We start from the raw sequence: 22,844 nt of genomic DNA on the forward strand, positions 1-22,844 counted from the left end.
CAGATGAACCCCCACTCCCCACCTCTTACCCTGTGTAACCACTATCTAGGTCAAGATGGGGAGCATCCCTCACTCATATTCAGCACAATCTTTAAAAGTAACATTTATGCCCCCAAACAAAGCATGTCTGCCCTGCAGCAGTTTTTGCCAAGATCTCCCGCCTCCCCTTCAGCCAGGATTCTGCTGGAAACTCCTCAGGGGAGCCCAGATCCTGGGCAGAAATCTTTTACAGCAGATTAGCACCAAAGCCCTTGTCAATAAACTAAGAAGTGAAGCAGGGTGGCTTGGTGAATGCTCTGGTCTCTGGGGTGATGGTGTTTTAAGAGTGACTCAGATGAGCATTTTCACACACCTCTCATCTCCCGGCAGTCAGTGAGGCAGGTGGTCTCCATCGTATTTGCAAACAGGTCTCAGTTTCACCATCTGTGAAATGGAGGAATGGGAAGGGACAAACTTGAGGAAGTAGAGTCTTTTCCAAACTCAAAAACCCTAAGAGTCTCAGGGTTGTGAGAAAGTGACAAGCCCATTCAAATGCAATTTCCTCCTCTCAAGGTAAAAGCAATTCCTCAGACTCCCCCACTCCCACATCCTCAAAATTTGACATGGGAGAGAGAATATGTGCTTGTCCTCCTCCTCTCTCCAGGGAAGGGTCTCTACAGAGGACATTTTGCATTTGCACTTTTCTGGGGAAAACAGCAGGAGCTTTCGAGATAAACATACTGGGATTCCAATCCCAGCTCTGTCACTTACCAGCTGTGTGGCATCGGGCAAAGTCACTTCACCTCTCTGAACCTCAATCTCTTCACTTGTGTATGGTGATAGCAATAGCCCCTACCATGGAATCCTTGTTTCAAGGATTCAATGAGATAATGAAACTGGAGAGCTTGCCCAAAACTTAGACAAGGCTCAGTTAATATTTGCTATTATTACTGCTGTTGCTGTTTCTTCATCTTTGAGCACAAGAGAAGTGTTGTATAGACTTGTGCTTCTTCCTCCCTTACCAACTGTCATCTTGCCCCCACCTGTCTATTGTCTAGATATCTAGAGCAGTAGCTGCCTGACTTGTCTGGGGGTATCCGCATATCCCAGGGGGAGAGACTTCTGGAAGATTCCCCAGGACAGAACTCAGGTGACCTCCAAGATTCAACCTCAAGTCCAAGTGCTTGGCATCTCATCTGTATAAAGTCCCCACAGCACAACCTGCAATTGCAGCTTAATACGCCTCTGTTCCTTTTAGGTTAATATATGTATTATTTATAGGGCTTTATTATGTGCTCAGAGGGCTCCCCTGAGAAATGTAATTGTGCATTGGGAGGTACATTTGAATAATATTTACAATTAATTTCTGACAATAAAGCAATGTGCAGAGGCCTCTGTGCAGCAGAAATGGGCCCTGGGTTGGTTTCCCACTAACCACTCCCCTGAGAAAACTTGGGTAGCTTTTAAATATCTTTCCAATAGTCCGTTTCTCTCCACCATCACCTCTGGTTACTCAGTCCAGATTCCACCATGGCTCATCTGAGGCTTCAGCAGCCTCCAGGCTTCCCCCGCTGCCCCTCTCCAACCTGTCCTCACCAGAGCAGCTAGGGGCATTGTTCCAGCATGCAGATCTGAGGTCAAGGCTAAAGTGAGCTGCGATCATGCCATAGCACTCCAGCCTGGGCAACAGAGTGAGACTCTCTCTCTCTAATGTGTGTGTGTGTGCGCGCGTGTGTGTGTGTGCGTGTAACATTTACTGGGGTTGTTTTCCATTGGGGGAAGTGTATAACTTTGATCATTGGCTGTCTGTTCCATAAGTCAATGAATGAGCTCAGGAGGACAGGAACTGTGTATGTCTTGATCATCTGTCTATATTCAGTGCCTACCACAGAATTAGGCAAAAAGGAGGTGTTAAATGTATTTTAATGGAATGGATGAATGGGTGGATAGATGGTTATGTAAGTGAATGGGTGAGTGGATGGATGGCTAGGTGGATGTTGAGATGAATGGCTGGGTGAGTGGATGTCGGAGTCAGTGGGTAAGTGGGTGGATGAGTGGACGTTGGGGTGGATGGGTGAGCTGATCTTGGGATAATGGGTGGGTGGATGTGTGAGTGGATATTGGGGTGAATGAGTGGGTGAATGGGTGGGTGGATGTGTGGCAGATATTAAAGTGAATGGATGGTAGATGTGTGAGTGGATATTGGGATGAATGGGTGGGTGGATGGGTGGTGGATATTAAAGTGAATGGATGGTAGATGTGTGAGTGGATATTGGGATGAATGGGTGGGTGGATGGGTGGTGGATATTAAAGTGAATGGATGGTAGATGTGTGAGTGGATATTGGGATGAATGGGTGAGTGGATGGGTTGGTGGATCTTGGGGTGAATGGGTGGATGGGTAGATGAATGGGTGGATAGGTGAATGGAGTGAATGGGTGGGTGGACAGGTGGGTGGATGTTAGGGTGAATGGGTTGGTGAAAAGATGAATGGATGAATGTATCACAGGAGCATCTGTCCTTGGGTCACTTGATGCAGTGCCAAAGAGTCTAGACCTGGCCATGAGGAGGCCTGGTTTGTGTCCCTTATCTGCTATGGTTTGCTATATTATCTTGGGTGAGTAACTACCACTTTCACATCCTCAGTTGCTAGAAAAGTAAAATAAGTGAAAATAACTTTTTTCGAAATGCAAATTTCTTGGAGCTCAAAGGTTTGGGAATGGCAGGTGGGGGACTTCAGGGCTTCTCCTGCTGCCCACAACATAGCTCTGTGACTTTGCACTGGCCACGTCACCTCTCTGAGCCTCAGCTGCTGCTCTGTGAAGTAAGTGGGGAAGGCAATAGGGAAGTGAAGGCAGGACCCTCCAGAACTGAGTCACACACTCTTGCTTCAGTCTCTTTATTCGAGAGAAACTGTGTCCTCAAAGGGAGGAAGTAAGCAGACCCCATGCTGAATTATTTCACAGTAGAAATAGTAGATTCCTCTGTGGTCCTAGATACCAAACCCAGCAGCAATTTTCCAAACCCAGGATTTGGTAACCATGGGCCTGGGGCATCCCAGCCCCAGCAAGAGCATAACATGTTAAGGAGGAACAAGAGATCGTGGCAGGGCAGGAGTTGAGGAATCACCAACCACTTCCATCCAAACCAAACACCACCTCGTTTTGCAGAGTCCTCAAGGGAAGCTCTCAAAACCTCAGTTCCCTCATCTGTGAAATGGGAGATATCTGGGCAAGATGAGTTTGAAGGTCCCTTACGGGTCTCACGATTGGATTCTATCTTCTCCCACCCATCCAGGCTCCCAATCCCACCAGAGCTGACTCGGGGTTCCAATTTGAGCCAATCCCTTCCCTTTGTCAGTGCCCACTTTCCTCACCCCTTCTGAACCTCGCTGCCAGAATATCTGTGCCTCTTTTCTGGAGGGGGACCCCAAGAACCTGCAGGGCTCTGTGTGACCTGGGAATTATCTAAGGCTGGCAAAGGCATCCTGGTGCCTCAGGCCCTTCGTGTTCTTGCTCTTCCCTGCTCCCTGTCCTTGCTGGCTCAAGGGTCAGCTGGAGATGGTTCTGAAATCCAATTCCTCCCTCTCTTTTGACTTCCATTCCTCTCCTCTTCTCTCTTTCTTTCTTCCTCCTCCTCCTTTTCCTTCTTCTTCCCCCCAACCTCTCCTTTCAAGGGCTGAAGAAGTTGGGCATGCAGGCAGCTGACCTGATTCAAAGCCCAGCTCCATACCTCACTAACTGTGCAACTCTGAACTACTGAAATCTGCTCTTGAAACAGAAACTCACTTTCTGCACCCCCGCCCCCACCTTGCTATGATGTCCCCATCTGCCAGGGCCAATTTGAGGTTTCGATGTTTGTGCCTGAACTATCAGAAGTACTTCATGAATGCCAGATCCCTTTCCTTCATCATCATGCTCCGGTACATTTCTGTCCCCTCTTCTGTCCCTCCCCTAACCTCAAACACTGTCTTCTTTTCTTTTCCCTCTACCTCTTGTCCTCAAAATCCCTCAGCCCACCCACCCCACTCAGGAGGCAGGGCTAAGTAAGGCCCCATGGCTGAGTCCTGGGCCCAGAGAGAAGGCACTAAGTGTGTTGGTTGCCTGTGCAGCAATGCAAGTGAGCACACTTTGCACACTGCAGGGATGATATATGCATGACCCATGGAGATGCTCACGTGAAGCTGTGGGGACAAGACTGTATGGGACGTTAAGGCTGCATTTAAGTACTTGACAGGAACCTAAGTCAGAACAGGAAGACCAGCAGAGCAGCCAGAAAGAGGGAGGCCAGACTCTAAGGAGGAAAACAGCTGGTATGAATTGTGCTTCTGTTTATCAGCTTTTCCAATGACAACATGAATTCCTGGCTCCCCCAGCCTGGCCTGAACTGCCAGAAGCCCAGGAAAAGCAGCATCCTAGGAGCCAGGAGGCCCAAGTCACTGATGACTGCTGCTGTGACCTGGGACAGAGCCCGTCCCATCTCGTGCCTCAGTAAATGTGGAAAGGGGGGAAATGGGGGCCACTGAGCAATATTTAAAGCTCCCTTTTTGCTCTCAAACCATCTATGTTCAAACTCTTGAAAGCATTCAGAGACTCCAGCTTGGGGTCAATTCAGAGCTTCCTTGTCATAGGCATTAAGGCACAATAAGAGAAGGAACAGTTTGTCTCTTAATGAAGTGTGATTCCAAACAGCCTGCGGCCTCGGGAACTCGCCCAGCGCGGGGTAGACATTGCATCTGTTCTTTGCATCTTGTTGGAGAATCAACTTAACAATGAAGGGACTTGGAAGAGAACAGAATGTGGACACTTAGGAGCCAAAGGGCCTCGGGCCCACAAGAGACTGCCTCCTGCCAGCCTTCCCTCCCCATTGCCTTGCTCTCCGGAGACACAGGAGGTGGGAGCCATGGTAGGAGGCTGTTAATTGCCATTGAAGGAGCTGGAAGCCAAGTGCATTTTCTCTGCCATGTTGCATCATTTTTGAAAACTATTTGCAAAGTTTCTTAAAGGCCATTAAGATGTTCATATTCATCTGCAGAAGAATCAATATTTATGGTAAAAATCTCCAAACTTTTTAGGTCCTTCCCAACTCTGCAGCTTCATTTGAGTCAGGCAAACTGAAGTTCAAATCCCAGCTCTGGCAGAGACTAGCTGGGTACCTTTGGGCAAGTTACTTAACCTCTCTTAGCCTCAGATTCCTCCTATGTAAAAGGGAAGTTATAACCGTACCTAACTTAGGGTTGCTGTAATGATTAAATGAGAAAACATACATAAAGTGCATAATATGAAAAGTGCTAAATAAATGTAGGTTATCAATATACTAGAATAATCTCCACAGATAAATTCCAACTCGAAGAACAGTTTCTGGAGCCAGACAGAGCCAGGTTCAGATCTTAACTCTGCCACTGATTAGCTGTGTGATGTTGGGCAAGTTACTTTCCCCCTCTGGGCCTCAGCTATGTCATTTGTAAATGGGGCAATGACACTCTGTTTCACAGGGACGTGTCAGTATTAGATGAGAAAAGCCATGCCAGGCACCCGTATCCAGGAGGTATTTGGTGTCTGCAGCTCGGAAACACAGTTCAAGGAGTCCAGCTCCAGACTCTGTTTCAAGTGACTAAGTCCTCGGAAATACTCTTCTTCCCAGGGGACTCTCCGGAGTTGCTTCCCAAACTGCATTTTGGACCCGTCTCCAAAGGCATTGAGGAAATTAACCAGAATAAGAAGCCCCACCACCAGTGTTTTATTCTAAGCACCTCCAGCCAGAGCTGAGTGGATTAGGAAAGGCAGAAAAAATCCATGTGATGGGGTGAGAGCAGCTGGTGAAGATGCCTGCCACAACCCCACCCCCAGGTAAGGGGGGCAAGGCGAGATCAGGGGCTGGCACCACCCTGACCCCCCAAATAGCTCCAGCCTAAAGCACCATCAGCCTGCGATGTTCTAGGGTGAGCTGCTCCATGCCTGCATCCTTTGAAGGTTCTTTTCTCCTTTCTCACTCCTTTGCCAAATCTCAAGTCCTCATTGCATCCCTCACTTGTCTTGCCCTTGCAGAGAGCCCACATGACCTCTCAGAACGGGTTATCTGTCTTCCTAGCTGATCCGAAAGCTAAATTCATGGCCTATGGAGTTCATGGGCTGATATGTCACCTTCCTCTCCCAGGTCACCTATGCATTTCCACACACTTTAACACAGGGCAGTGACTTGAAGGTAGGGTTTTCTGGCCAGCTACTGATAATAGGTATACAAGGGCCAGGTGTGATCTGCATCACACCGGGTTTGCTCTGACCTCCCCACTGCTCACACCAGGAATGGACCTTGGAGAGTGTCATTTCTGGGGTGTGCACAGTAGGCAGCTTAATCCCACTGCCCTATGCCAATCCCAGTTCATGGCAGTGCTTTTGAGAGTTCTTCCTTTTTTGCTTTGAGTCAGTCAAGGCTGGTCTCCCAAGAAGCATAAATTGCTAGTCCAAGGCTGTGTGGAACACAGCATGTTCTGTCCACTAAGAGAAAGGGGTTCCAGGCCCTCGAGTCCCAGCATAAAACACTGTTCATCCCCATGCAAAATGCAGTGGGAATTGGCGGATGCTAAAGAGGTTCTTGCCTTGATCTTCAGAAGACATATCCTTGGGTGTCCCTGGGTTGAGAGGGCCCATTGAGGGGTTCCCCGGTGAGGCTCAAAGCATGCTGGTCTCCCTCTCATTCATCGAAGTCCTCTCATTCATTGATGACATCTTGGTAAAGCTTCTATGGCTGGGGTAGGAAGAGTGGCCTGTGTCTTCACTTAGAGCATTGACCAGGCGGGAGAAGAGGGCCACCTTGAACTTCTTGAAGTCCTGACCCATGAAAACATACAGAATGGGGTTCATGCAGCTATTGGCAATGGCGAGGGCAGTGGCCAGCGGCAAACCCAGGCTGAAGACGGAGCCAGGCATGGCAGTGTGGTGGAGCTCTAGGAGGTTGAGTGTGTGGTAGGGGCACCAGCAGAAGAAGAAGGTAATGATGATGGTCACGATAATCTTGAAGGGCTTCTTGGTCTTGGCCAGGCGGTTGCGCTGCAGTTTGCAGACGATGGTGAGGTAGCAAGCTGTGATGATAAGGACTGGGACCAGGAAGCCACAGAGGAAGCGGGTGACAGTCACCACCATGTGCCGGCTATACGCCACAGGGTCCATTTGGGAGTGAGCGGGCCACGAGGAAGACCCAGGTGTGGACAGGCTGAAGTTGTTGAAGCAGGATATTTTCCCATGCAGGTTGGCTGTGTCCCGGAAGACGAGAGATGGGGAACTCAAGAAGAAAGCCAGGACCCAGATGACCATGCAAGCCATGTAAGCCAGGCGAACGCTGCGGTGATTCTGGGACCAGACAGGGAGGAGCACAGAGATGCAGCGGTCGAAGCTGATGACAGTCAGCAGGAAGACACTGGTGAACATGTTGTGGATAAGAAGGAAGTTGCTGATCTTGCACATGGCGGTCCCAAACACCCAGTGGTAGTCCATGGCAGCATAGGTGATATGGATTGGGAGGAAGACATTGAACAGGAAATCTGCCACTGCCAGGTTGAGGAACCAGACTGTGTTCACTGTCTTCTTCATCTTGAAGGTGGCAATGATGATCACCAGACCATTGCCCAGAATCCCGAGGAAGCAGACAATGCTGTAGACCACCACCAGGAAGATCCTGGTCACCCTGGCTTCCAAGGGGGATAACTCCTCCAAAACCACAATGGAGTCTAAATAATCAGGGTATTCATCACCATAACTGATGGAAGTGTTGTAATCTTCATCCTCCATTCTCTGCAAGAGAAGACAGGGACCATGAGAGGAACCCTAGAGCTGGCTTTAAGAGGTTGACCAACACCAGCAAGAACAACAATGTTCTCCCTGACTCTGAGCAAGTCCAGTTTTGTGATTTAACCATTTCCTTCTTTGCTATTTTATTTGTTGAACAAATGCCTCTCCGGTACCTCCTACATGCCAGGCACTATTCTAAGGGCATTGCATCCTATACTCTCTTAATCTTCACAACAACTCAGTGAGGTAAGTAGGTTATGAGCCTCATCTTACAAGTGAGGAAACTGAGGCACAGAGAGCTTATGTCACTTGCCTGAAGTCCTACAGCTAGGAAAAGGCAGACCTGTGACTCGAATCCAAGCTTCAGAGTCTATCCTTTTGACAACCATGTTTTCTGCCTGCCTGGGGCCCTCTCTTCCTCTAGAGCTTAGTGGGGGAGACAATTTTTCACCAAAAAGTCCCTCAAATAATGGAAACATTGCAATAATGCTAAGTGCAATGAAGAAGAGGTACGTGGTGCTGTGAACTTGATTCCAACATGCTTCTAAAACCGAGTGGACAGCCTCGTTGTGATCCCTCTGTGCACCCAACCTGTCAGTGATCACTGGTCCCCTTTGGAGTTCAGACCACAAGGTTTCCTCACCATTCACTGTTGTGTTGTCTGCAGCTCTCCAATGTGAGTCATCAGCCAATCAGTCCCAGTACACAGCTAGAAACACCTGCAGGGAAGAAAACACAAAAAAAGCAGCAATTGGATCCGGGTCTAAGAACCAGAGGGTTGAGTGGACCCAGCCAGAAATAAGATCTGTTTATTCTTATTCCCATTTTACAGAGAAGGAAGCAGAAGTTCAGAAAGGCTGTTACTCAGCCAAGGTTATGCAGCGAGAAAGGGATGGAGCCCCTTGAACCTAGGTCAACTGACTACCCAGGTCAAGTGCTGGACCCTTCATTCTAACCACTCCCCTCCCCCAGCACATCCCTAGCTGACAGCTGGAGTCAGGCATGAGTAAAGGAAGACACAGAGGAAGAGCATGGATGGCTCAATCCACTACCAGGTTGGGACCCAAATCCACTACCAGGGCAGGACCCAAAAAATACTGTTTCAGGCAGTGTGAGCACAGAGAAAAGAGAAGATCCGCACAGAGTACCTCCTATGTGCCAAGAACTTTTATTCCTTCTTGTTATTTAGTCTTCCTGGGGACTTTTCCAGGCAGGTGTTATGACTTTTGTGTTAAGAATTAGGGAGACTGAGGCTCAGAGAAAGAAGCATCATTCTTGCTGGACTTTCTCTGGGCCCGATGGGAACCATGAATGAGATGCAGGCTCTGAGGCCACAGCAGTCTGGTGTGAAGACAGACACAAATATATCCACCAAGCCTCCGCTGCACAGACAACTTAAGTGGCACTTCAAGCAAGCCCCATAACAATCTTGCTGAGTATTTTTCCAATCTACAGAAGAACAAACATATTCTGAGGAGTTTGCAAGTTTGCAAGATCTTAGAGGCAGGGATTGCATGCAGGGTTCATACCTAACCCCAGACCCTTACGAGCTGTGTGGCTTTGCGCAAGTGATTTCTCTTCCCTGAATCTCAGTTTTCTTGTCAGTAAATGGGAATTCTCACTTCACAGAGTGGATATAAGAACTAGAAGCATCAGGAATGTGGAGCGTTTAGCTTGGTATTGGCACATAGTAAGCCCTCAATAAATACTAGTGACTGCATTATTGCCTAGAGGTGCACAACTGATGAGAAGGATTTAAAATCAGGGCTCTGATACCCCAGAGCCCATGCACTTTTTTCTGCCGCTCAAGATCTCCCCATCTTGTCAAATGGGCTCCAAACCAGATATTTCAGCTTGGCGAGACTGCCAATCGATGCTTCATTATAAATAACTCCACCCTTCCTGCACACAAATTCATTACTGATCCTTCCGGGCTTAAGGTTATATTTTATTACATAAAAGTCATCTTTTACTTTTATTAAATAAAAGCCACTTGGAAAATTCCATTGAGGGCTTTGCACTCAAAGGGCTCACAATCAAAGCTTGGGTGTCATCCCACTCTATGCTGGGACAATATTTCAGTAGTGCCCACCACGGGGTCCCCAAGGGTTTCCTGTGGCACTGGAGTGCAGAGAGAAGATGGGGACACTGGAGCTGGCCTCCCATGACTGGAGGAAACCTGACAGGTGTGTATGACCGTAGTGGGGAACGCATATTGAGCTCTTGTGTATGCCAGGGACCATGCTGAGCCCTCAGTCCAGATGGTCTCACTTTAACCCCATGAGGGGCTACAGCAGGGCTCAGAGAGATCAGGACCCATGCCCAAGCATGCAGGCAGGGGCTAGAAGAGCTGGGATATGAACCACATCTGCAAAGTCTGGGCTCTTAACCGTCACTCCACACTGCCCCTGAGACCATGATCTGCTCAGATTGATGACCATCACCAACCTTCCTTTTGGAAGAAATGACGAAGTTGACATTCCCTGTGCCAGACTGTGCAGGCACCAGGGATGAGGACATGGCCTTACTAGGGTCCCTTCCCAAAAGGAGCTCACAGGTACAAGCAAAGAGACAGTGTTGAGGCTGGGGCAAGACTAGAATGCCCCCCCAGAAGCCCAGAGGAGGGGCTGTTACCCAGCCTGGGAGTCTGAAGCTTCCTGGGGCCAATGGCATCTGAGCTGAGTTTTAAGGACAAGTATGAGTTAAGAAGGTGGAAGGCACAGAAAGGAGGAAGGGCATGCCAGGCATCTCCCCGTCTCTGACCTTCCCCTCCCTCATTGACAGTGGGCTGGGTGTGTGAGTCTCGAGAGGAGGTCGAGGAGGGTCTGAGACTCAGGACTGAGTGCTTTGCACAGCATCTGCAGAGATATAGCCTGAAGCAGATGACATCATGTCGGGCTCTCTGGCTGGGCTGGGAGCAGCTTGGGGTCAGAGGCCATGTTTTTTCATCTTAGACCTGGGGCCAGGCTGGGCTGGCACAGAATGGCGCTGACATCCTCCGGGCATGTCTGTCCTTCCACCCCTGACTCCTCATCCTTCCAGGAATTGAGTGGATTCGTGTCCCCTGTTGGTGCACTCCCCTCCACCCGAAGACCCCCCTCTGTCTCTGGAAGTGTAAGGAAGGCACAAGTCACGGGTTTGCTTTGAGCCTCTGCTCTGTCCTAACACACATCCCTCCTGTCCTGAGCACATTTCTGCTCCCAAACCAAGCGGAATAGCAGACTCTGGGGCCCAGTCAGACTGCCTGCATCCACATCCTGGATCTGTAGGAACTCCCCTGTGACCTTGGACAAGTCAGTTACCTTCTTTGCAGCTCAGTTGTCTTATCTATAAAATGGGCTTGATAATAATAGCTCCTATCTCATAAGAAGATGGTTGTGAGGATTAAGTGCTTGGAACAGGTCCCCTTATGGGGTAAGCACTATATCGTTGTTATCGTCATTGTTATTATTTCTCAGGCTTCCACTTTTAACTCCCTTCTAAAATGGTCTTTGCCTGGGATGCTGGGACGAGGCTAGGAAGCCAGAGGACCAGTGAGTTCCTGCCCACTTGTCTCTCCAGTTGTGGGATCAAGGGCAGGTCAGAAAGGGACATAGAGGCCGGGCACGGTGGCTCATGCCTGTAATCCCAGCACTTTGGGTGGCTCAGGCGGGAGGATCACTTGAGGCCAGGAGTTTGAGACCAGCCTGGGCAACATGGTGAAACCTCGTCTCTACTAAAAACACAAAAATTAGCCGGGCATGGTGACATGTTCCTGTAATCCCAGCTATTCAGGAGGCTGAGGCAAGTGAATTGCTTGAACACAGGAGTGGAGGTTGTGGTGAGCCAAGATCACACCATTGCACTCCAGCCTGGGCGACAGAGTGAGACTGAGACTGTCTCAAAAAAAAATAATAATAAAAAAATAAAAAGAGGGACACAGGTAAAGATTTTGCTTCTCTAAACTCTAATGTCTCAAGGGGGGGTAAGAACACCTCCCTCATGCTGTTGGGAGAATCGTGTGAAGACAATGAAGCCTTTGCCAATTGTGAATTGTAAAGAGCTGTCAAATTCTAGTTACCCAAATTCCTTAAATTCTTCACAACCAGGAAGCTTATGAAAAAAGTATGTGTCACTATATATACCGCTGACCCTTGAACAAAACAGGTTTGAACTGCATGGATCCACTTATATGTGAATTTTCTTCTGCCTCTGCCACCCCTGAGACAGCAAAACCAATCTCTCCTCTTCCTGTTCCTCAGCCTACTCAATGTGAAAACAATGAGGATGAAGACCTTTGTGGTGACCCACTTCCACTCAATAAATAATAAATATATTCTCTCTTCCTCATGATTTTCTTAATCACATTTTCTTTTTCTCTAGCTTACTTGATGGTATGAGTATGGTATGTAGTACATATGACATAAAAATATGTGTCAATTGGTTGTGTATGTTAGTAACAATACTTCTGGTTAACAGGAGGTTATCAGTAGTTAAGTTTTGGGAGAGTCAAAAATTATATGTGGATTATTGACTGTAAAGTGAGTTGGCTCCCCTAGCCCCTGACTTGTTCAAGGGTCCAGTGTACATAATATGTACATACATACAGTTAACATATGCTTGCTCTCTCACTGTATGTGCTTTGCAAGACTCCATAATAGCCCTGTAAAAATAACTCCTATTTGCAGATAAGAAAACTGAGGTTCAGAGAGGTGAATACACTTGCCTGGGGCCACACAGCAGGGAGCTCCGACTCCAGAATCTGACTTCCAAGGATCCCAAGTGAAAAGGCTCTTAGGCTCCTCCTGTTTCCCTGAGGGATTATCAGCTCTCACCCCAACCACTCTGACCTCTGTAACCCTCAACCTTCAATCCTGATAGCCCAAACCTTTGTCACACTCCTGATCCTGCCACAGAGCTGCCTTCTCTGAGCCACCTTCACAGATTTCCCTTCATCTCCTCCTCAAGGCCTCTGCAGTCAGTTACCACATGAAATCACACCTGCAGTGCTGTGTAATTCCTAGTCAATGATGTTGCTCACTGACTCCCTTGGGGTACCCTTTATGAAGCTCTCTGCCCAGTGAGAAATATGAGAAATACTCCGGAGGATTCAGGGTAAGGAACAGTGTTGCTTCTCTTGAGGAACTGGGTTGCTTTCTCGCTCTTGATCATCCATGGTCTACAGCTGATCACATTTCCCTTTTCAATGTGACCACAAGGAAGCTCAGATCATGTTTGTTGGCCAAAGGCACAGAAACCTCTAGGCTGCAGGTTTCTGCACTGGTTTTGGTTGGTCCTTATGTCTACATCCCATTATACTTTATATTGGTTTTACTTCCTTGTAATAAGTAATAATTGACTGGGTGTACATAAGAGCCCAAACACTGTATCAAGCACTTGCACTGCATCAGCTCATGCATCTCCAACAACCTCCAGGAGTGGTACTGCTATCACTCCCATTGTAAAGGGAGGAAGTGATGCTAGTGTCACAGACTTCAGCCAGTGACAGACCCACATCTGGGTTCACTCTGACTATGAGCCTTGCTCTTCACCACACTGCTTACTGGAAAGGAGAACACATTTACCGATGTCTGTTCACACCTTTCCTGATGCACCAGGCCCTCCAGCTCCACCCTACAGGGACACCCTCCTTCTTGCTCCACTTTTCCTAGCCCCTCAGGGAATTCACCCTCCCAGTTTTCAGGATAATCTAGCTGAGGTCTGGGGTGCACACACACACACACACACACACACACACACGGGGGTTACTCCCCAGAGACCACATCATTCATCACAGCCCAGGCAGGCAGGCTGGCCTGACAGCAGTTAGTCTGCCTCCCTTTCCACCCTCAGCTGCCCAGAGAACCCAGGGGAAGCCCATTCTCCAGGCCCAGCACCAAGATTCTGTCTGAGACCCTGAACTCATACTGGATTTGGCCCCAGGGCAAAAGCCACCCCGCCCTTAGCCTCCTGAGTTAGGACTCCCTAAGCCAGTCGTACTGGTCCATTCCCTGGGACAGTCCCAGGAGGGATCCAGAAGGGAATGCCAGGGAGAAGGTGGCAGCACAAGGCCCACGTGTGGGCGGCAGGAGACTTGCTGTGTCACCTGAGCAAGTTGCTTCTCCTCTCAGGGCCTCAGATGTGCAATCTGCAAAATGGGGATGATAACAATACCCACCCCACCTGCTGTGCGGGACTAGAATGAGCTAAGGTGACAGGAATTTGTTTTTGGAGTCAGGACTGGGCAGCAGACGATCTCGAGAACACTTTCAGATCTGGGATGCCCTGCATATGCCTGCACCAGGTGCTCCTCCCAGCTCATCAGTCTTGCCAAGAATGTCAGAGAAAGACCCGGGAAGGTCAAGGCCCCAGAGGTCTGAGAGCTGTGCTTTGTGGGAGAGGCATGAACTGGAACAACTGAAACTTTTCTTGACCAACACATTTACTAGGTGGCAGTCTCTAAAAATCAAAATCACTTTTTTTTTTCAGTGTAGGAGTTTCCACTCGCTTTTAAATTCCTTCTCTAAGCTCAGCCTCATCCCTAGCAACCAGGTTCAGGAATCCTCTCTAGGAAGCATCCCCTCTCCCTCCTGTAGTAAGTGGAAGGATGCACTCTGCACTCCCCACCCCTGCAAAATGGTGCATCCACTAGAAGTTGTCAGTGCGACTTTGTTTGGGAAAAGGGTCTTTGCAGCTGAGATTAAGGTAAGGATCTCATGAAGAGGTCATTTGGGGTTACAGTGGGCCCCAAATGACAGTCACCGTATAAGAGGAAAAGCAGGGGGAAGATTTCACATGGACAGAGAACAGAAGGCCATGTGGAGACGGAGGCAGAGATGGGAGGGATGCTGCCCCAAGCCAAAGAACATCTGGAGCCACTAGAAGCTGGAAGAGGCGAGGAAGGATCCTCCCCTGGAGCCTTCAGAGGGAGCATGGCCCTTGATTTCAGAGTTCTGGCCTCCAGAACCATGAGAGAATAAATTCCTGTTGTTTTAAGCCACTCAGTTTGTGACTGTTTGGTATGACCATGCTGGAAAACAAATACACGCCCCATTCTGGCTCCTACAGGGTCCCGCTCACCCAGGTGGGGCACATGGCATTTATGTGATTATTGCTGGCTTATGCATCTGATTAGATAACAAGTTATCTGAGGACAAGACCTGGGTCTTATTCAGCTCCATTTCCTCAGACTGGAGCAGAATCCAGGCACCAGACAGTTCCTCTGGATACTGGGCTTTGTTCGGTTTCGTTTTGTTTCTCTGACACTACGGACCAGGGTGCCATGTGGCTTGAGCTTACTCACAGCATGGCAGCTTCAGGGGAGTGGGCTTGTTGCCTGGCAGCCCTGAGCTCCAGGAGCAAGTGTGCCAGGGAACATGGCCTTTTATAACCTATCCTTGGGTGTCAGTGCTTGGAAATCACATAGGGGTCACTTCGTTCATACTCCTTTTATAACTATTTTGAAATAATTACAGACTCACAAGCAATTGCAAAAGTAGTACAGAGAAGTTCCATGTACCTATCACCTAATTTCCCCGATAGTAATATCTTATGTAACTCTAGTGCATTACCCAGAATATTGTTTGATGAATGAATGAACGAATGAATGAATGCTTTTTTTTTCTATCTCACTAGGTCTGTCTGGATATTACAAATAATAACAGTGACATTGTTGATGCCATAGAACATAAAACAACACAACAAAGGGATTAAGGGCCCAGAATACGGCTTCCCATCCATCAGGGCTGGACTCTTGCTCCATGACCTGTGAGCTGTGCGACCCTAGGCACATTACTTAGCCCTCTCTAAAGCCTCCATTTCAATATTGGTGCAATGGGGATAATCCAAGGACCCACCTCCTATGGCTATTGTGAGAATTGAAGAAGTGGTATTGGTGAAGCATTTGCAGCACTGCCTAGCATAAGGAAGTTCAACATTAATCATTAATAAAGTACTTCCTTTGTGCTGGACAATGAGCCAAGGAGTTTATCCCATCTCACCCAAGCCTCATGACCACCCTACAGGGTTAGGACACAATTGTATGCATTTTCAGACAGGGAGGGACACAGAGGCTCAGGGGGGTGAAATAAGCCCCGTGAAGCACGTTGCACCGTAGAGCAGAAAGTCAGTGTTGTTATTTTTGTTATCAGCGGTGGCTCTGACCACAATCAGCGTCCACCCAAGTCTTTTTTTTTTTTTTTTTTTTTTTTTTTTTTTTTTTTTTTTTGAGACGAAGTCTCGCTTTGTCACCCAGGCTGGAATGCAATGGCGCAACCTCGGCTCACTGCAACCTCTGGGGTTCAAGTGATTCTCCTGCCTCAGCCTCCCAAGTAGCTGGGACTACAGGTGCAAACCACCACACCCAGCTAAATTTTTGTATTTTTACTAGAGATGGAGTTTCACCATGTTAGCCAGGATGGTCTCGATCTCCTGAACTCGTAGATCCGCCCACTTTGGCCTCCCAAAGTGCTGGGATAAGCCACCGCGCCCATCCATGTCCACCCGAGTTTTCTATCAGCACCTGGTTCTGACTCTCACTCTGTCCAGTTCCCCAGGCCTCTCCCTCTGCTGCAGACCATGTCTTACCTGACAATGCCACCCAGGCCACCCACACAAAAAAAGCCCTACTATGTAACATGTGCTCATCCTCCACCAGCCCCCAGCTCAGTGCCTGGCACATAGTAGGCACATAATAAGCACATGCTTTACTATTGCTGGCATCATAATTTATTAAACACCTACTATGTGGCAGGAGCCAAGCCCATTAGAAATGTTGTCACAGAATGTTCCCAAACAACCTTGCAAAGGGGACAGTATTCTTCCCCATTTTACAGATGAGGAGACTGAGGTTTTGGAAACATATACAGCTTAATGCCCATGTTGTTGCTGTTGTTGTTGTTGTTAGTGTTACTATTTGTGGCTCCACTCGATTGCTCATCTTGTGTTTGCGAATCCGAACTCCACCTCTCTGCCCTGAAGCTTAGCCCACGCAGGGGCCCAGATCCCACCCTTATAATGGGCTACACACACATACACAGGCATGCGTGCTCACACAGACACACACACTTCAAATGCACACACACACACACACTTCCTGCCTCCAATGTAGGAAGATATTTACAATCTCCAAACCCAAAAAGGATTGCTATCTAGCATACTCAAGGGGCCCCTTCATGCAAATCCAAAAAACAGCGACCCTAACAGGACAATGGGCAAACGATAGGAACAGGCAATTGACAGGAGGGAAATCCCCAAACCCAGGCATATGACAAATTGAAGATCAAAGAAATGCACATGAAAACCACAACCAGATGACATTCTACACCTTCTAGACTGTGGCAAGAACTAGAAAGCTGCACGCTTCCCAGGTTGGCCAGGTGGGAGCACAGGCACCTCATGCCATGCTGCAGGTACCTGCCAACCCCCTGTGATGTCCTGAGTGAATACCCAGGCAATGCCCCACCTCCCTGCAAGGAAGTACCCAGGGAGGTGTCCATGTGCATTGTTTTCAGATATGTCTTCTTTCCCTAGAAGCAAATTCTCAACTGACGATTCTGGCAAAAGTGATTTATTAAGGAAGCATTTCAGGAAAAACTGGTGAGGGAGTGAGGAAGTAGGAGGAGGCCAGGCAGGGGTGCAGCATCCCACAGAGTCCTACAGAGGGTGGCCTTGGCTCACGCCCATCGAGGACCCTGGGAACAGTGCAGGTCACATTCCAAGAGTATTTGCATGCCTCCACCCTGTCCTGGAGTGCGCACTCCCAGCCGCTCCCAGCCTCTGAGGTCAGTTCGCCAACAAAGAGCCACAGGTGCTGGCTTTTGAGACCCTAATAGTGCTGCCCTACATTGAGAATGTGTCTGCAAAGCAGCAACACATGTTTTGCAAGAATCCAGCCAAATAGCAAGATGCACATTGAACACATTAGAATGGCTCCATGGGAGAGAGGGTGGGAGGGGTCACGGGACTAGGAAATAGGGCTACTGGGAAATGAGCGCTGTGAAGAAAGAAAATACAAGTGCAGAGGCTTCTGGGGGCCCCTGATGGAGAAGCGGAGGGATGGAGGGGTATAATTATGTCAACCCTCCCTCCTCTCCTGAGGTCCAGAAAACCCCAAAACAATCAAACAAACACTCCAATCCCTGCCTAGGGCTCATGCTTGGGTGGTGCCCAACTCAGAGTCTTGGTTACTGAATCCCTGACCAAGCCACAGTGGCCAGGCAGGGGGCCAAACACTCAACCCTCAGAACCCCACCCATGTTCCCCGTTAGGCGGGAATGAACTTGGACCAGCCAACGGAAGTAACGTCAGCCCAGCCAGGAGCGGCTGTGCAGAGTCCTGAGCCCCAGTCCTTCCTTGCCAAGCCCAGCCCCTGCAGAGGGTGGGATGGTCACCAGGCAGATGATCGTGTCCTGCCCACACCCCTGCTGCTGGACCCTTGCTGGGAAAGGGACAGGGCCTCAAGGTCGCATCTGGCTCCTCCTGCCATGCAGAACAAAAGCCTCGAATGGACATTATTGGCTTAAGTTTTATTAAACAAATACATATACAGTCCTCTGTATGGTTCAACCACTATTCTAAACACAGCTACTAATGAGAAAACAGGCATAGAGAAGGTAACTAACGTGCCCAAGGTCACATAGAGGGCTCAGGTAAGTAAGGTAGGTCCAATTAACCATGCTGAAAGAATGCTCAGAGACAGGCTTCAAACCCAAAGCCTGCTGAATTGACAAGCTCACTCTGTCCACTGCCTCGCCTCCTTGGAACATTCCAGAAAACTCTAGCTTTTGCCCCAGTGGAATCTCCCAAGGGCCCCCAAAACATCAATCTGGCAAGATTCGGGGTGTGCATTTTACAGACGGAGCAAGGCAAGGCTCCGGGTCCTCTGCGATTTTCTCCCCCAGGTCCCTCTGCCTCTGGTAAATAGCCTGAATGCGAAATGCCTCCAATCTCGGTTACAGGAGAAGCCCTTTGGAGGCGGGAGTCATTCATTTATTCATCCATCCTCCAAGGATATGTGGAGCCTTCTGCGCCCCAGTGCTGGCATGGCTGCTGGGATGCAGCACACCATGGGTGAGAGCACACCTTTTCTCTCTGCAGCCTCCCCCTAACCCTGCAAGGTCTTGGCATCAGTCCCACTTTACCAACGGGGATGTCTGAAGCCGAGGCAGGGGAGCGAGTAGCTTGCCTCACACCTGCCTGGTTGGTTGATCGATAACAGTGTCAAGCAGGGATTGCAGGGCTGGAGGAGAGCAAGGCTGGGTGTTTACCCTCCAGCTCCTTCCCTGTAGGGTCTCCATGGGTCGACTTGGCCACAGCTATACTCTCCAGGCGCCAAGAACCACTGCTCCCTCTTGCCCCTCCGCCTAGGGGCAGTGAGTTCTCCTTGCCATTACCAGGACTGGGATTCAAAAACCGAGTTCATATGGATCCAGGGCCCCACCTCCTCTGGCTGTTCCCTTGCCGGTGTGTGTCCTAGGGGCTCAGTGTACAGCAGGGCCGGGGGCCATCTGGGCAGCAGATATTTGCCTTCTGCTTCCTTGATTAAACCCCTTTGCCCAGTGGGTTCCTTACGTCGCAAAGCACTGGCTGCTTTTCTGCCCTGGTCTGTCTGTCCTTTGTCTCTTTCCCTACTTCCACCTCTGTCCTGTTCTTACTCTCTTCTGTCTCATATCTGACTTGTTCTTTCTGCCTCTCTCTCTCCCCTGGTCTCTGTGTTTGCCTCTCTTTGTTCCTGGCCCTCTCCATCTATTCCATCTCTCTGCAGTCTCCCTGTCTTCCCCGTCTCCACCTCCTCCTCTTTCTCTTCCCATGTTGCCTCCATCTCCTGCAGGCCGGTCATCGGTCAGCCCTCCCCCTCTGACAGGCTCAGCTGCCCCTCACCTGCAACATTCCTCACCTGTGCTCCCAGCCAGCCCAAGCTTCCAGCAGCCGCTCTGTCAATCTGCTGTCTCTTTCATCGCAGCCTACCACTAACCTCTTCCTGAAAGCAGGCCACAGGCCAAATGCGGGGGCTTTATCAGGGCCTGTGGGCGTAAGAGCCCATCAGGGAAACTGGAAACATTCCTCGCTCTGCAAATGACCATGTTTGGCCTGGCTCCTGTCCCCATCTTCTCCCCACATGCCCCACCCTGACCGTCCAGCCAGATGGCTCAGACACCTCTCCTCCAGTTCTGTCAGCCTCCAAAAGTTGCTGGGAGGCCCCTCAGAGGACATCTCTTGCAGAAGAGAAACCAAGACCCAGAGAGTGCATGACCCTCTCTAAATCATAGACAGGAGGGACTTGGTCTCTTGCTTATGTTGTATCCCCAGAGCCCAGAACTGTGCCTGGCACTTCCGTAACTTGTGCCTCAGTGTGGTGCACATAGACTGTTGCATAGATTTGCAAATAGGGAATCAGAGAGGTGAAGTGACTAGTCCAGATTCACACAGCCTTTAAGCATCAGCTCAGGATTTGAACCAAGGACTTTTTGACCCCAAAGCATAAGATCACAGCCTTAGCCAGCAGCTGAAATATAATGAGGCCTGCCAGTCACCACTCTTGCCCTCAAACATGTCTCTTCTGAGCAGCATACCAGCCTCCCCCAGGCCTGGACGACTGTAGGTGCTGATGTCTTCGCCTGCTGCCAGAGTTTCTGGGCTCATCCCGTTCACCAGATCTCCTACCCTCCAGGGCAGAGAGAAGGGGCAACTCATCTCCCAAGGATGGCTCCAGAGACACCTCCACATCCCTGTATCTGCAGGCTCTGAGTGACTCGGGAACCTGGAAACCACACAGTGCCTGCAGATGTTCCAACCACAGGCCTGGCTGCCAGCCCCAGGACAGAATTAGCTCCGTGTCAGGACAGAATTTCCTGCCTGGTCCCACGCCCACATGCGGGAGCTCGCACTGAGTCACCACAGCAGAGCACAGTGGCACGGGCTGCCTAACAGACTATCCCATTTTCTTTAGGATTTGGAAGGGGCCACGACGGAGCTTAGGACTCCATAAGAATGGGCAAAAACAAGGAGCTTATGCCCCTGAACCCAGACAGCCCACCTGCTTAGAGGCCAGGAAGAGCAGCTGATGAGCACACGGACACAGGAAGACCCCCCAAAATATTCACGCCACTGCCTGGCATCCTCCCATTAGAACACTACTCCTTGAGCCTTAAAAGCATTTCCTTCCTCCCCGGGGATCTCTGTCTCCAGATCCCTGTCTGTTCTGTGCCCTACAGGCTGACCTGCTTGAAAGCTCAATAGGCTGTTTGCTCTCTGACCTCTGGTTTGATCTACAACTGCAGGCGTGGAACGTGAGGTTGGTGCAAACCCTCCAGCTCCCTCCTTGTCAGGGGTGTGCGGCCACAGTCACGCTCCTTGGGTGCCATAACTACTTCCTGCTCTAGGGCCTCGGTCTAGGGGCAGTGAGTTCTCGCCTTCACTGGACCCGGAGCGTGGTAGGGATCCCTTGTACTGTCTACCCTTTTGTCAGTCCTCCCCTGACTAAGTTCTCATTAATCGCCTCATTTGAGTGGGTCGTCTGTCTCCTGCCAACACTCTGACTCAGAAACCAGACTCTCCACGCCTCCCCCTCCCTACCTACCCCCACATCTATCAACAAGTTCTTCCCATTTTGACTCCCCAACAACTCACAAATCTGAGCATCACCTCTGCTTACCTATGTGGCTACCTGGGACTCCTAACTGGCTAGAAACCTATCTACCTAGTACATAGACAATTTTATTCCCAGTAGACAAATCTTTTCAAGAAGCAAACCACATCATGTCACTCCTTGCTGAAAACCTCTTAGCACCTCCTTGTTCTTAGAATCAAGACCAATGCCTTACTATGGCTGGAGCAATCTAGACCCTGCCTACCTGAGGACTGCGCTGAGGCTCAACCCCAGACCCAGACTGAACTCCGACCAAGTTCCATGAGAACACGCCGTTGCAAACTCAGCCTCATTATCTTATTGGACACCTAGCTGCCCTTTTACCATCTCCCCAGCAGCCATTCCTAGCCACAGAAGGTCCCCAACAAGAGCATTTGATGGACATCTGTCCTTCCAGGCCGGGAAGCCCCTGTAGCCCCCAGTAATGGGTCCTGTGCACAAGCCCTAAGTATCTTCCCAGCCACCCAGCTTGTGCCTCTCCCCATAAACACTGCCCCAGCCCCTGAAGCTGCCCTATAAACAAATTTTCTCCCCTGCGCATATCCCACTGGACTGGGAGGCCCAGCACCATATTTTGTTAATCCCCTGACGTCAGCCTTGGGTCCACTCATGCAAATAATCCCCAAGCTATGAGCACATTGTAGCTACAGGGCAGCTGGTGCTGGGGCTGCTCACGGCTTGCTCAGGATGTGGTCGAGAAGGCAGCTGGGGTGAGTGACTTCTGCCCATGCTGGGAGCCAGCCTGCGGTGCGCACTTGGTGTGCTGTTCTGAGTGTGGGCTTGGAGTCTCAACTCTGGGAGGTGGCGGAGGCCCCCCATGCCTTACAACCAGGTCAGCACAGCTCACCCTCTGCCCCTGCTTCTCTTCTCTGGCACCCTGAGATACCTAGAAAGTGGCAACTCAAGCAACTTCCCCAGCCACAGGGTCCCAATCTGCCAGGGGGCAGGGAGAAGGGCGCGGAGGTGGAGAACCCAGACTCATCTGCTCGGCAGCCCTTGTGTTTAAGTCCCATGCCTCTCTCCTTCCTTCTCTGTTGCTCTGGCAGATGAATGAGAAGAACATTGCACCAGGCCCCCCAGACTCACACAAGAGCCCTGGCCAGGTATACTAGATGCAGCAGGCCATCCTGTGAGGGAGCACTAGACCCTAGCGTGTCTGCGTTAAATAACATCAATCATAACCACCGTAGTAACTACATTCTAGTGAACACCTACTATGTGTGCTAGGACATTGAGAAGCCCTTTTTGAGCATCATCTCACCCAACCCCATGAGACAGTGACCCTTATAATGTCCATTTTAGAGCTGAGAAACTGAGCCCCAGGGAGGTTAAGAGTCTTGCCTCACGAGGTCAGGAGATCGAGACCATCCTGGCTAACACAGTGAAACCCCATCTCTATTAAAAATACACAAACAAAATTAGCCAGGCGTGGTGGCGGGCACCTGTAATCCCA

General features: G+C 49.8%; 1 protein-coding gene across 16 annotated transcripts in view; it reads right to left on the reverse strand.

Annotated features, from left to right (window-relative positions):
- CMKLR1 (chemerin chemokine-like receptor 1) overlaps positions 1 to 22,844 on the reverse strand; it is a 71,241-nt gene that overhangs the window by 13,881 nt on the left and 34,516 nt on the right. For 11 of the 16 annotated variants that reach the window (XM_077954875.1, XM_077954873.1, XM_077954872.1 and 8 more), the window contains 2 exons: positions 8,408 to 8,483; positions 2,863 to 7,767 (listed from right to left, as the gene is read on the reverse strand). In XM_077954875.1, the coding sequence (XP_077811001.1) occupies positions 6,649 to 7,767; positions 8,408 to 8,410 (1,122 nt within the window). In that variant the 5' untranslated portion in view covers positions 8,411 to 8,483 and the 3' untranslated portion in view covers positions 2,863 to 6,648. Of the gene's footprint in view, positions 1 to 352; positions 424 to 2,862; positions 7,768 to 8,407; positions 8,484 to 19,639; positions 19,750 to 22,844 lie in introns of those variants that run through there. The other 5 variants (XR_003720792.2, XR_013401317.1, XM_028829833.2 and 2 more) reach the window with 4 other exon arrangements.

This window comes from Macaca mulatta, chromosome 11 (assembly GCF_049350105.2).
Source record: "Macaca mulatta isolate MMU2019108-1 chromosome 11, T2T-MMU8v2.0, whole genome shotgun sequence".
Taxonomy (NCBI): Eukaryota; Metazoa; Chordata; class Mammalia; order Primates; family Cercopithecidae; genus Macaca; species Macaca mulatta.